The following is a 15,144-nucleotide window of genomic DNA, read 5'->3' as shown; positions in this document are numbered from 1 at the left end:
TTTTATAACCTCATTATGTTTCATTTGTCGATTCCCAACACTATCTTAAAAAAAAATGTCGCAAAGAAGCGACAGTTTTTTAATTACACTTAACGTAGAGCTTTTTAAGTGAACTGAAGAATTCTGATAATCCATAATATTCACAATTCTAAAGTTCTTAATCCATCTTGTATAACATCAACATGTTTCATTTCTTAATCCGCAAAACTTTCTTTAAAAAAATTTTTTAATATCATACTTTGCAAAACAGGAACAGTTTTTAGAATATGTTTAAGTTATAGCTCTTTTTTTAGCGAAATGAAAAATCCCGGATATCCATAATTTTCACCAAATTAAAGCTTAATCCTTCTTTTATAACATAAATATGTTCCTTTCTTTAATTCTTAATATTCCCTGCCAAAATAAATTTTAAAAAAAAGATCCCAAAAATTAAATGTTTTTGGGTTAAAGATTAAGTTTAGAAATTCTTTCCGGGGAATCTAAAAGTTATTCTAGAAGTTTAAAAGTTTCACGTAATTGAAACTTCTTCCTTGACAACCTAAATATGTTTCATTAATTTTTAATATCAATGTATATTATATATAATATATAATAGAAGTCAAAAATTGCTAGTTTAAAAGATGAATTAAATTTAGATATTTTTTCCATATCCATAATTTTCACCAAATTAATGATTAATCCTTCGCTTACTACCTCAAAATCTTTCATTAATTAATATCCAATATTTTGAATTAAAAAATTTTGAAACAAAACTTGTAGGAATAATCTTTAAAATTTATCCAAACAAGTATAAAACTTTTGTACTTTAGTTTTAAAGATTATAACCATCAACTGTTGTTCTTCCTTTTCGAAGACATAAAAGTAGTAAAACCTGGCTACTCCTAAATCGCTCGATGCAAACCAGAAAGTTTAGTTTCGAAATCCAATTCCGTCAAGACTTAAGCAGATTAAAACTTATTCCCTGTAAGCCAATGCAAAGTGCCGCCGTTTTTATTTAAATGAGCTAATCGTTAATCGCTTTCTAAGAAAACTTCTTCAATCCTCGGTATTCTAACAAACCGGATTATTATCTATTTATTGCAATTACTTATTATTCACATAATGAATTCCTTCGTTTCCTTTCTTTTCAATATTTATTGATTTTTTAGACTTTTAAGTTAAAATGCAATTCCTTAAAGAAAAAAAGGAAAACAATGAGCACCACAAGTTTGGTGAGAATGAAGGAGTACAAGAAACAGGACTTTTCTTAGAGGAGTAAATGGAAAGTTTCGTATTGAAAGTTTTGTACTGAATCCGGGTCGAGACGGAGTTTAATTGGAATTGGAACTCGTCAATATCAATCTCTTCAAACATTTATAATAGATTCTTGACGAATGAGGGAAAGGAGCTGGAATATATCCGTTCCTTATCGAAACGACGATAAGAAAAGAAAGATTTTCAATTGAAAAATTAAATTGTTACTTTGATGGAAGAGATCTAAATTGAAACGGAGTATAATTGACCGTAATTAAAGTTATTCAGTGGTAATTGTAACTTACCTTTCCGGTGAAAATCCGGGATTGCTGCGAAGCTGTCGGATTTTACTGCTTGAATTCAGGCTGATCAATATTTTAATTAAGCGAGTAATCCGTTTTGGACAAATCCAACAAAAGCGTATTCGAAACAATGGTGCGAATTAAATAAAGCGAAATCCGCAGTTTTACAGACCTGAGCTTCCGTTTTCCATTCACTGAGAAAATACCGTCTGACTGTTCCAGTTGCAAATGCATTAATTTCAATTCTGCGACTAATGACAGGCGAGAGATTACGATTCGCTTCCGGATAATCCAGGAATTAACTCATCGAATATTACTATAGTCTATGGGTTGGGGTGAATAAATCTGTCGAGGTTAATACGGATTTTTTTGCTTTTTTTGCGACGAACTGGCTACGCATTAGACTTGCAAATGCCTCTTATAAGTGGATTAAAGACGGGCCGTATGCAGATGGAAAAAAGAACAAAACGACTCAAAAAACCCAGCGCGATAATCTGGCATTATACTTTCAAATTTTCTTTAATTGATTTTCAGCTAACGGAAATAGTGTCTTTTTTCATCTTTTATATTTTTAAACTATTTAAACCCAAATCTAATTGTTGAAAGGAAAATTCTTAATATTGGTTTGATTTTAATAAAGAATTATTATCTCAGAGGTTAGATTTTATTCACTTTTAAATAAAAAATAAACTACAACGATATAATTTTATGATTTTTTTTTGGCAAACCGGAATGTACATACACATCGTTTTATACACAGTTCATCGCGCACTTGTCGCGACTTCATATTTACACGATAAACACTGTTTTAGGGTTTAAACTGTATTAGTTTCTTTTAGAATCACAATCTGCTTTATGAAACAGGATATTTTTTAATTAAAATCACGTGTTGGGATACACGCTGAAAAGCAAAACCAGGATGGTTAACATCGCACTTGTAGCAATGTCGACCTTGTAACTTCCGTTTGCATGTTGCATTGCTGCCGGTTTCTCTTCTGAAAAAAGAAATTATAAAAAAATCACATTTCCTGTTTTACATTATCGCTTAAAATATTAAAGTTAATAAAATCAATCATGTTATTCATCAAATAATATCTTCAAAATACCTAACAGAAACTTTATTGCGTATTGTATCAACCAAAGATACCAAAAATGGACACATAAGAAGAAGATCGAAAAATAAGTTATTTAACTAACTACATCTATTTACTTGAAAGATTGTTTAATCAAGAATCCTAACTTATCTAAGGTTGATAAGGTATAATCACAGAATCTTAACGAACTCTTTTGGAAAGAAAATAAATAAGCCTGGTTGAGCATAGTGAATCAAATAAGAAATAGGGAATGTATGCCGCCTTTAATGACTCCAAGCTAATCTGTCTTGCAAATACAATAGCAAAATTACTGGAGATATTCATTTGAGAATAACTACAAGATGAAATTGAAAAGATAGGGATGATCCAAGTGGAGCAGTACGACTTTAGAAATTTCTATTCAAATGGAAAAAGGTATAGTTGATAGAATCGTAATAACTATAAGTAGAAATTCAAGTGATAGATGTCAAAGTTGACATCCAAAATATACCCAACTCCGCTTCATGAACAAAAATGACATCACATGTTTGGTAGCCCCGAGATCGATTTTGGGATCGATATTTTAAAACGTTTTCAAAGACCTTAAGCCCATAATTACGAGAAACAACAAATAAAAGTAGAAGATTGAGTCTTATAAGTAATAGACTCTATAAAAGTTAAGCTGATTGCTTAGAAAACAACTGTTACCACTACAAGGGAGATGGTAACATACAGTCGTAAATTAACAGATGCTCGACAAAGATGTGAGAATAATTGAATTGAACCTTACAGCAACAACGAGGCAGCTCCATTTTTTGTCAAAACTGAGTTATATATATTGTTGCTACTATTCCAATAAAATAGTAGCCAACAGTTGGTGCAACAACGAGACACCAACCAAATGGAATCCTGGTAGGCAATGTTAAACAGAGCTGCCATCACCTTTAAATTATAGCAACAACAAGGCAGTTCTTGTATGAGTTATACTTGAAGACATATGAACCTGCAGTATATAGTGACATGAAAACTAAATAAAAAAACGAAAAATTACGCCTGTGATTCTTTCGATTTATTTTATAGATATTTTAAATCAAAAACTATTCTTTTGGTCACCTTAGAAGTGACACGTATCAAATTTTTGGTAGATCAGAAAATAGGATTAAAAATAAGGAATTAACCGACGATCAGAAGAATGAGCTAGAAACTGAAAAATAGTCGCATCTCAATAAATGCCACGTTTTTTATGATGATCTAAAAATTAAGCAGACTTTGGCGAGAAATGATCCTACAGTTGACACACTTTCGTTTGATTTTCAACAGAATGCTTCACTGCCTAAAGTCCCTACTGGCGATGCGTTCTACTTAAGACAACTCTAGATGTTTAATTTCTGTGTATATTCAAGCAAATTCGGAAAGCCATATTTTTATATGTATGTATCATGAAGCTCAAGGTAAAAAGACGCCAAATGAGCAGTGAACTAAAAGGAATCCAATGTTCAATATCAGCTAGTTTGCTGATTCTTAAGGATTTCCAAATAGCCAGAACTAATGGACACATCCTTTTAGAACCGTCAGCAGCTGCATATTCTTTACCACTGCCATTAAAATTTCAAAAATTGAACAATGTAATGCCATTAGCAAATATGTATGTACCCGAAAATGATTTACCATTTTACAGATCTTTAAAAATCTGATAATGTGGTAGAAAATCATGATGACATTGATTGATATTTATTGGTTTTATAAATGTGTAAATCTATAAAATACTAATAAAGTAGTTTTTTTTGTAAATTGGTAGTAACAACGAGGTAGCTCCAATACACAACTATGAATAAACAAATGCTTGAAAGTTTAATTTTGCTAAAAATGATTATAATCGGTGTAAAACTTTGATTATACCTAATAAAAAAAAACTAATTGCAAAAGACTTAGGGTATTGTTACGGAAAATTTTTTTGTGCCTCCTAAACAATTTGTTAAACTGGAGCTGACTCGTTATTGCTGCACGGTCTTCAATTTCTCAAGCACGATAAACAGCGGAAAAGGACACAAAAATAAGCAACAAGTTGCGTCATATAATATTAAAGTATACGTCAGGATATTAAAGGGTAGTAACAGCTTATTTCACGTGATGTCATCTCGAAAGTGCACACAAAGTCATTAGTGCATTAGTCAGTTTAGTACGTAATAAACGGAACAGTTGGGATAATGTCACTATTTCACCATATCTGCTGCAAGTCCTTCTAGCATTAGGAAAGCTAGAAGAAGGAAACAGTATAAAAACGTTATATTAAGCAAATGGCAAAACTGATGGAAGACTAAATAAAATTTAGCTAAATTTTTTATTAAAATGATGACAAAAATATGAGAGAGATTAAGAAAGACTAAGACGGTAGGGTTGAAATCACCATTTGATTGCATGATGATGAAAATCGGCAGGTCACTTACAGAGAAATATGTGTATGTGATCCATAATATTAAGATGAAAGCTATTTTCAGAAAAATACAAAAAGGAAAACTGAAGAGAGGAAGAACAGATGACGTAATAGAAGCAAAACCACACAATAAGTAAAGAATAAAACAAAGTGTTATAAAACTTATTACTGTTTTCTCCGTCTGCTTTTGTGTTACGAGTTCTTTACCAAGTTACAACTTCCTGTTTGATAAAGTTCTGGAATGATTTTGGTTAGTTACAACATCAGCGTATCTTAATGTTGGTCTAGACATTAACTAATGTTGATTTTGGGGATGAAATTATTAGCTATCCACACGTTAAATCTGCGATGTTGAGTGCTGTATTGTTGCATCTATCAATCTTTTATTTGAATAAGGAACGTTTATGCAATATTGGCCGGTCTGATCATTTTTTGTCGGTGTTTATATAATTGGCAAAGGTGAGTTCTTATCAAAGAATAGGGTGGAGTTCTTTTGATATGCAAAACGTTTGGTTGAAGTCATTCGTCGCTAAGCCCAATCTTAATTTTGCCAAATTATCGATTTCTTACCCACCAAAAATTTCGTGCAGATCACCGTAGAAATCTCGGAAAACGTATTTTGTACATTAGCCCTGTATGGCATAAATCATCAATTCTCACTGATGTAGATGTTGTCTCCTGATACTTAGCGTGTTTTCCTTGTACCACTTATTCCTTCTTCAAAACAACTAAATTTATGTGAAGATTAATGACTTATAAGTGATTTGATGCAATAATTACATCTTCTTTATTTTACGTTTGTTACTTCTTCATGTTATTAGAATACCAGTGTTTTCTTTTTATCAGTTTTAACGATAAAAATAAAGATAACATAACTTGTAAGTTTTTGACTTGACTTAATGTTTTCTTATCAATAGTACCAAGTTGTGTATCAAGTTCCATGTCTTCATGCTATAATTGACTATAGTTGTGATATGAATTTTGCAAGTAATTTTTATAAATTGCTTGATTATGAAATTAACTCTAACAGTGGAGAGTGGTGATAGAGAATACTTTCTTCCTGTTAGATACTGCATCAGGAGAGTCGTACTACTTCTACAAATTGAGTGACAACGCAATGTGATTTTTGCCAAATCTTCTCAATGTCATAATCAAGAAACTCAAGCAAGTTCAGGTTAAATGGCGAACTGGATCATAGCGATCAGATACCGAGTTATTATTACATTATTATATCCCCATAGCGAGCTTTATGTCGCAGGATTGTATGTGTGGTAGATTTTGTCAACAAATGAGGTAATACGCGTCCGAATAGTCTTAGGCCTCTTGTTAATCTAAAAACGAATATTTTAAACTGTGCTTTAATGACACTTTATAAGCACTGGAATAAGAATAATTTTATACCCGGGGCAGAAATTTAGAGAACATTCAAGACGAAAATCATCTCCAGCAGTTGTATTATAATCAATAAATTATTGATTGATTATTGAATTATTGCTTATAATCATTATTGTTAATTCATAAACAATTATAATCCAATGTGGCCTAATGTTATTTCATAGTTTTATTTACATCCAACATTTCCAGATATGTACGCATAAGTCTTTTTTTGGCATCCAAAACATCAAACACTTTTTCAAAAGGCGCACAGCTTAACCCGAAAGTTTCTAGTTCTAGATCTAGTGTTAGTTTAGTTTTAGTTTAATTAACACCGGCCGTGAAAGTCTTCGTAGTTATACATTTTACTTATTATACATATTTCTTTTATAACCCAATCACGATATCCATATTTTGAAGAAAAATGAGTTACAATAAGATATAAAAGATACTTACCAACTGTTGCATTTAACACATGAACATTGATTGAAGCTGGTACTGTATTAGAAGGTTTGCAAGTATAATTTCCATTGTGGCTTTTGTCCGCTTCTGATATCAGAAGAACGCTTGAAGAAGTATCCGGTAAAACTTGTACTCCCGGATCGTAGTTGATCATTCTTTGTTCGTGATACCAAAAGTAATAAGCTGGTGGTTCGGTTGATTGCTTCAAAGTGCAGACCAATCGTAGTAATGAACCAGCTCTTAAATGAAGATCTGGAGCACCTTGAATTTCAGCTATTGCTTCTAAATTATTAGAAAAAAAAATAGTGTTAAATGGCGACTTAGATTTTATTAATAAAATGTTGAACTAACCAGTCACTTTTAATTCCAAAAAAATGCTTGTAGGAGGATGTGTGGAAACTTGGCACTCATAAAGACCTGCATCTGATGGTTGGACATGTTTAATAAGTAATCCCCAATTTTGGAGATGACGAACATGTTCAACCATAAATCTATCGTCAGCGTTGTACGTTGTTAAACCAACTGTGAGAAGGTGCAAATCGTTTTTTCTGATCCAAGATACCTAAATAAAATTTTATATTACTATAATATGTAATAACCTAAATTCTATAAATCAAATATTAAAGCGGTTTTAGTGTTATTGTGTTCACCCGAAAGCAAATCGGTATTTTATGTAATATAATGGAATCATAAATCAAATTGTGGTTAATAAACTAACAACCACAAACGTTTATATTAAACTATGATTTTGTGTTATAATTTTAAAAAGAAAAATTTATTTTAAATGATGATAACAAGATGTCGTTATAAAACTGAGAAAAGAACATAAAACGTTACGAAAAGAATAAAATATTTCTTATTCTCAACAAAAAGATACAGAATACAGAAACTCACGACTCCATTGTTAAATTTTCTCACGACGCAGGGTAAAGTTGCTGTCCCACCAATTTGTGCCACCACCACTGTGCAATTTTCAGTGGCAAAGACTCCAGGTTTCCCACTACCACCAGTAATTTCCTTTGCCGTTTCCTTTTGTTGTGTGACCTTCGTTTTCCCTTCCATCGGTTTGTGTCTCGTTTCGTAGCTTCTCTTAGTTCTGTTTGAAGTCGTCTGCTCCGACGATCTGTAACCTGGAAAATCAAATAAACGAAAACTCATTATAAACCCGCACTCAAAGATTCATATAAAGAAAACGTTTTAAGTAATTCAAATACATTTCTGTTGAGTATACCATGAAAACTTTAGTTTTCACTGATTACAACTTTGGAAAGCAACAGGTATGTTATGGGTGATAAGTTAAAAGTAATGTGATGGTAGGATTATAAATTTTTAAATTGTAACCAGTGCAATTTCGTTTCGACCCGTGTACGAAAACAAACAACTTTCAGCGCTAACATAATTTTTCACTGGTATCTGGGTCGCACGAACGTTGAAGAGCCTCGCCTAGTCCTAAAAAATTCATAGAGTTTCCATAGAACGGAAGAGTATCCATTTAGTAAATAGCAAAGGTTTTGGTTCCCCACGGAGTGAAAGATAATCTTAGACGGAAAACAATGGAGAGTTTGTAATTTCATTTTCATAAAAAATTACCTAAAGATCAGATCTTAATTAGATTATCGTTCGAAGAACTGAAAAAATTTATTACGATAAAATATATTCAATGTACAGGTAATAAAAATTTCAAATACTCGTAAATTTAACAAAAAAAGGTAACTAATCCACATAGATTTCACGGTAAATTTGATGTCGGTCCGATTCTATATGTGTGCGTGAACCAAAAAGGTCCCAGCATAAATTGGAGGTTCGGCAAGGGACTTGATGCACGATCTGCCCTCGTTATGAAGACAAACTAACAATAAAATCGCGGTTTTAGCGTACCTCCACCGGCGATTTATCCGGCGGTAATGGTGCATAAATTTTATGTCGCATGCCTTCGCGGTTCCATTAATCTTACACTTCCTTTTTAAACTATTTTTACAGACGCGATAAATTTTTACTAATTTCGACCGTTTTCAACCGGCGAGAATTCAGTTCCAGATAAAGCTATTTTATCGGACCACGTTTTATTCTTCTTCCAGCAATTTCTATTATTCTCGTTAAATCCAATTTGGGTTAAAAAATTACTCAACGTTTATATCCTTAAATAAAAATAAATTGAGTCTAGTCTTTATTTTTACATAAAACATTTTTGAGTTTACATAAAATCAGATCTTAAAACACTGAAAATTACATTACAAACTTTACATTATAACTTTACATTTCTATGGAAAAAGGTTTGTAAAAAACCTGTTCGATTTAATGACGTCTTGGAAACTCTTCAATTGCGGTATATTACGGACGTATCCAACTATATTAATTCCATAAAGTTTTCTGAATTATACTACAGTAGAAAATCGATTATTCGGACCTCGTTTATGTGAATCAAACTTTTTCTTGATATTCCAATTATTAATATATACTATACACATATAGGAAAACAACAATGACAACAATATTTTAAGTCTGTAAAATTATTAAAATAGTTTACCAAAAAATCTGCTTGGTAAAATAATTGGAGAGAAAGGGTATAAAAGTATGATTAATTCTTTAAAATGAATCAATATCAATGACAGAAAAATGCAGAATATTTTAGTCATAAACGAAATGGCAAGCGATGACGATGCCATTAGCTTCAGACGACATTCTTCATTCTCCTTCATTCTTCTTAGAAACAACAAGGATCTTGAAAATGATGTGGCTACGACACTGTGATTTAAGAAAAAAGTGTGATTGATGAAGAGTCTCAGCCAAGATATTTGTGCTACAAACAAAATGGTCAGCTATGGTGCAGATAACTTCTTGTAAATGTTAGGAATAATCAGTGTCTGCTCAGAAGTTGATATGGCTTCAGCACTTCCTTGTTTTTTCATGGCCATTTTCCCACTTATCTTCATCATTACTCCTCCATTACTACATTCTGGATTTCCCCCGATTTGGTAACTTCAAAATTGAGCGTTTGATAGTAATAATCAAGTGATGATTGATGGTAATTTTTTATAATTCTCTCATACAATCAAATACTAGGGTGTGATTAAGGACGTTGCGCGGCTTTAACGGAGCCATGTTACGTTTGAATGCAGGAAGTCTGTCTGCAAACTAATGTGCTGAAAATAATTGCAATATTTTAAATACATTTCGAGGTTTGTTCTCATAAAAGTTATCTTAGAACTTTGATATTTGTTAGGCATTGTAAGATCGGTTTGATTGATTCATGAACTGTTTGAAGATTTCGTTCCAACTGGCATTTCTGAGTTTTTCTATAGAAACCTTAAACTGCTGGGCTTGGCGACCTTAAATTCGGACTTGTGAATGAGATCAAGAGTTAGCTAGCATCTTTTTGTTATCCAGTTTTTGCTAAAAACCTATCAAAACCAAGTATCAAATCTTTGATTCCTCAGATAATGAAAGGGTACAATCTCCGTACATTCCAATGCATTTTTGCACTGTATCGTTAAATTGGTTGATGCTGTCGATAAATGTAATGTGGTTCATCCTACAAGCAAAATACTCTATGAAAGCAGATCTTGTTGGTTAATTTAGCAGAGATTGTTGTAGCTTAGATCCCTGGTCAACACAACTATTTCGCTATGGATGAAAAATCCAGTCCGAGTTGTGATTGAATCAAGTTTTGATATCGATCGCCGACACCTTTCCGACGATCTGTCCGATATATTATTAAGTTTTGAATGTTCAGATGTTAGGATGATAACAGTAGGCGAATCTCATTGATTAGGATTACGTACAGTTGGTCCCTTTGGAAAATTGCATCTATTGTTCATTCAGAAGCTTTAGGCTGTTTTCGTTCCAAAATGTGGTTTTCATATACATAGATGTTTACCGTGACTAATCATTGTGAATAAAACATTACAGTAGAACTTTAGAGTACTCACTATCTCTCACCAGTTGTTGTATGTCACACAACTCAGGCTGTAATCATCAATGACTTTAGTAACTTTGTAAAATAAATGGAAGGAGTTTTCAGCAGCTGTTTACTATGTCATCTTTAGATCTCCTCGAGGCGGCATCTTTAGAGGAATTGATCTTGGCAACCCAGTAGGCTTTCTCACTTGTGCTAAGTTTGAACGTAGAGTTGGTGGGTTGTTTGCGGACGTCTTTGCTGATTTTTGCGATAGGATTTACTTTTGCGGTTGAGGTATTTCTATCCTGATTCTTGTTACGTTTATTTACCTCCTCGAGATAATGTTGCATTTTGTTATTTTATTAATAAATTAATAATTTTATTAATGAGCTCCAGTTTTAATGAGTTAATTAATACTTTCCTTTTTTTTGCAGTCTTAATCAAAAACATACATAACATAATTATCATTAAATTGTTATTTAAACACACCTGATATAAATAATTAATTAATGCGATGATGAATTAATTTGCCTCTTTTAACAAAAGTTATTTACAAGTTATTGATCATTACTATTGAGATGTTCTCCACGTATTCTCCACAGTCAGAAATAATTGGACGGGTATTGACGCATTGAATGCGAAGTGTATTGGCTTACGTGTTCGTGGGTTATACGCTTATTCAGGTTGACATGTTCCTGTTGGAATAAGGTTTCTAACTTGAACCATATCTTAAAGTTTTGGACTAATAAAAACATTGTTTATCGTCAAACTAAAAATAAAATAAACTGTATACTCGACTAGTTTTCAAGTCCTTTGAAGACACCTATTGAAAGAATATTGTATCTTTTATTTGTTGAATATGGGTAAAACGTAATCAATATTATTTGCCCGTAGTGTTGACGATCGTCTATTTAGGTTGTTTGTTGGTTTTGTTTCTGTGTCGTTATTCGCCTGTATCAGAAATGTTGGTAACAATCGATGGTTTGTGTGCAATGTAATCGTTCTTACACCAATGCATCATAGTTTCAAAATAATGTAAAAATGTTAGGGTACATTGCGTTATAGATACTATCAAATTTTTAGAGGCTTGTATGCTGTCGTTCATTGAAAAAGTAATATTTTTACAAATAATCTTTTTTATTGAAAAAATGCGATTTTTCTTTCATAGAACGGAACAATTTCTTCTTTTTTTTGTTGACAACTTCATCACAGCTTCAATTTAACGAAAAATTTACGTAGAACATAAATAGATTTTGGAGTATCTGATTTAAAACCAAAAGAACAGATTCTCTCACAAAATCTTCTGGTGGCATAATTTAGATCAAGTGGATGTAAAATTTGTAGTGCGTATGGCATCTGACTAAAAAGTGGTCTGTAATGCTCTTAAATCGCCTTCTCTTTAGTTCTCTTATTCTAACATAAACAGGTTTTTTTGGATATTACGAAATCCTCCACGTCAGAATATATATTTTAAGAAAATTATGTAATGGACTCTAATTCTGCTCTAAAGATTCATCTAGCCTCTAAAGATAAACTTCAACATAAATAAAGCGATACTGAAAATTAATCAACTTATTTATCTGTTTTGAAATGTTTCATAAATTGAATTTAGGATAAGAATCAGCACGAATATAAATATATATAAAAAACACTGGCGTTCTACAGGATTATCGAAAACGACTTTACATTAAAAAGTGGATACTTTTATGTACAAATAAATAAATATATCTTTACGTCGACGAACGAATAAATAAATCGCTAACAAAAATAAAGAAAAAAAAATTATATTTAACGAATACTATGACGTCACCGTTTTTAAAAAGCAGATCCTTTAATAAATAAATAAATATATCTTCATGTCATCTAACAAATAAACAAAACTGTGATAGAAATACATAACAAAAAAAGTGATAATATTTAACGCAAACGGTAAGGTTTCGGTTACCGTTTATAACAAAATATCTTAAATGAATGTTAAATAACATTTATGCATCTTTATTTTAAGATTATTAGAAAATGTCACAAATTGAAAGGATGTGACCACAGCAGAATATAAAAAATGTATAAATCATGCAATACTGAGGATATATCATCATAGTACAAAGTATAAGGCAATTGGCGACTCAGTTCGACAATTTTCATCAAACAGAACGTGAGAGAATATTGAGAACGTGAGATCAAGGTAGAGCATAAACCTAAGAGCAAGATATTACTTCATACATGCATGTTCTTTTCAATATAAATCAGAGGCTTAAACTTAAAGATGATAAGGAAATAGTAAGGAAGTCAAAACTTTGGCATTTTTTGGTATATTTCTGGCTTTTCTGCTTTTTATGTGGCATGAATGTTTAACGGTGTTAGAAAGCAACCGATAAGTAGGGAAAATTTGTAATAACTCATCTTCATTTTGTAAGCTTTTCCTTTATTCGAAAGCACTTAGGCTTAAATTTTTATAGAAATATCATAAACACGGCAAAATAAGCCAACGAACATTCGAAATGAGTTTGGCAATCTTAGTCTTGTTTCCGGCTCGATATAAGAAAGTTAGCAAGAAAGCAGAAATAGTCTGTAAGAAACTTAATGTATCATTAATGATATCACCTATTATTTATTAACTAGCCATCGACGATATATTCAGATAATATCCTCTTTGATGAAACTTCAGAAAATGCATTAATTAACTTTGATTTTAGATTGATTTTACTTTCTTTCATTTCGCTTTCCAAACTCAATTTCTTATTATGTGGTCGAGCATCAGTAATACCGAATGTTAATCAAATTGAAAGATGGTCGGAATACACACCATTTTTGGCAATAGTGGTGCATTAAAAAAGGTAGACCAACTAAATTAGGTTAGATCAAATAAACTAGGTTGAAATTATCTAAATGAGATGAATCACAAACCGTTGTGAACAGTACTTTGTTGCTGAGTCATTCCTAAATATCGTTGGTGTCACGTTTAAATTTCAGCTCACATATTTAAATCAAAATATGTAAGGGATTCTCCAAGTCAATGTGCTAAATGTCTGACCTATTTGACTTTCATTTTAAATAAATGTTCTCTGCAATTTGTCTTTTACGTTCTCAATTATGGCAGTTCTATGGTAGCTCTATATACTCTATGTGTGGTTGTAAAACACCGCCTCTTGCTTGAAATTGCTTTAATAAATTCCATTTATTAAATATGCCTCAGCAAGATGAGATGGGTGTAGTAATTCTTAACATCTTCCTTAATACCTTTAGGTACCTACTTATTTCTTATTACATTAAGTTTTAATTCAAGTAATCACACCGTAATTCTTCTTTCGAATCATCTTCTTTAAATTCTTTAAGAAGATTTGTATATTTATAGCTGCTCCAATTTCTACATTTCCTTGTTGCTGAAATGGTGAAGATGAGATATGGCAAAATTGATATACTTTAAAAACCAGTTATGCTTCTTGATTGAAAAAAATCAATAGAAAATAATTAGGGATATTCAAATATTGATCAAATATCAAAATTGAGGAAATTTATTACAATAATCCTTCATAATCCAAATATTAAACTCAATGGTGAAACACATTTTGTAGGAATATTGGTCATAATGATTCAAAATATATAACCATAAACAATTCAACCTTGGTTGTGACCATTTCCTAAGTAGAAAGCAAATATTATAATTACCCTTAACCTTGCTCTGACGGCTTCCTAGATATAAAAGAAAAGAACCCTAAATTGTCGATATTTGTCGTTCAAATCCCGATATCTCAAGAACTAAAACCGATAGATAAATGTTGCATAGATCAAAATAGTCTAGAATGAACCCAAAATGTATTCCCATAAACAATTCAACCTTGATCGTGACCATTTTCTAGGTACAAATCAAGTTTTCGCCACATTTAAAATTAACGGAATTTTGTACAACAATCGATCAAACACAAAAATTTAAATTTTAACACATTAATGATTTAAAATGACACTATCTATAATCACCTCAAATCTAGCTCCGTCCCTTTATTAGGTAGAAAACAAAAGTCTCAAAATGGTCAGTGTTTATTGTTGAAATTCCGATAATTCATGAATTAACATTGATAGAGGAATCTTCCATGGCTCTCAAGATTCAGAATGAAGCCAAAATATATATACATGAACAATTCAACCATAACCATGACCAAATAAGGTACAAAATAAATGTTATCCTAAATTCAAAGTTGACCAAATTTACTACTACAATCTACAACAATATTATTCACAATAAATTCAAAATGATATCATCAATAACCACTTCCTAGCACAATTGTTCAGCTTCAGGGAGTACGCAACTTAATAAACGAAAATTTCAAAACGATTTAGGGATGAATTATTAGATTTGTAGTAGACCCCAAT

General features: G+C 31.6%; 1 protein-coding gene across 1 annotated transcript in view; it reads right to left on the bottom strand.

The window, feature by feature from the left end:
• Positions 1–2,183: 2,183 nt before the first annotated feature.
• The window catches only part of LOC111424554 (T-lymphocyte activation antigen CD86-like), a 38,242-nt gene continuing 25,281 nt past the window's right edge, over positions 2,184–15,144 (bottom strand). The window contains exons 3-6 of the mRNA XM_023058140.2: positions 7,773–8,008; positions 7,230–7,440; positions 6,873–7,160; positions 2,184–2,530 (exon numbers count right to left, since the gene is read on the bottom strand). Of these exons, the coding sequence (XP_022913908.2) occupies positions 2,418–2,530; positions 6,873–7,160; positions 7,230–7,440; positions 7,773–8,008 (848 nt within the window). The 3' untranslated portion in view covers positions 2,184–2,417. The remainder of the gene's footprint in view (positions 2,531–6,872; positions 7,161–7,229; positions 7,441–7,772; positions 8,009–15,144) is intronic.

Source organism: Onthophagus taurus, chromosome 7 (assembly GCF_036711975.1).
Source record: "Onthophagus taurus isolate NC chromosome 7, IU_Otau_3.0, whole genome shotgun sequence".
Classification (NCBI taxonomy): domain Eukaryota; kingdom Metazoa; phylum Arthropoda; class Insecta; order Coleoptera; family Scarabaeidae; genus Onthophagus; species Onthophagus taurus.
This window is presented reverse-complemented; position numbering and strand designations above follow the sequence as displayed.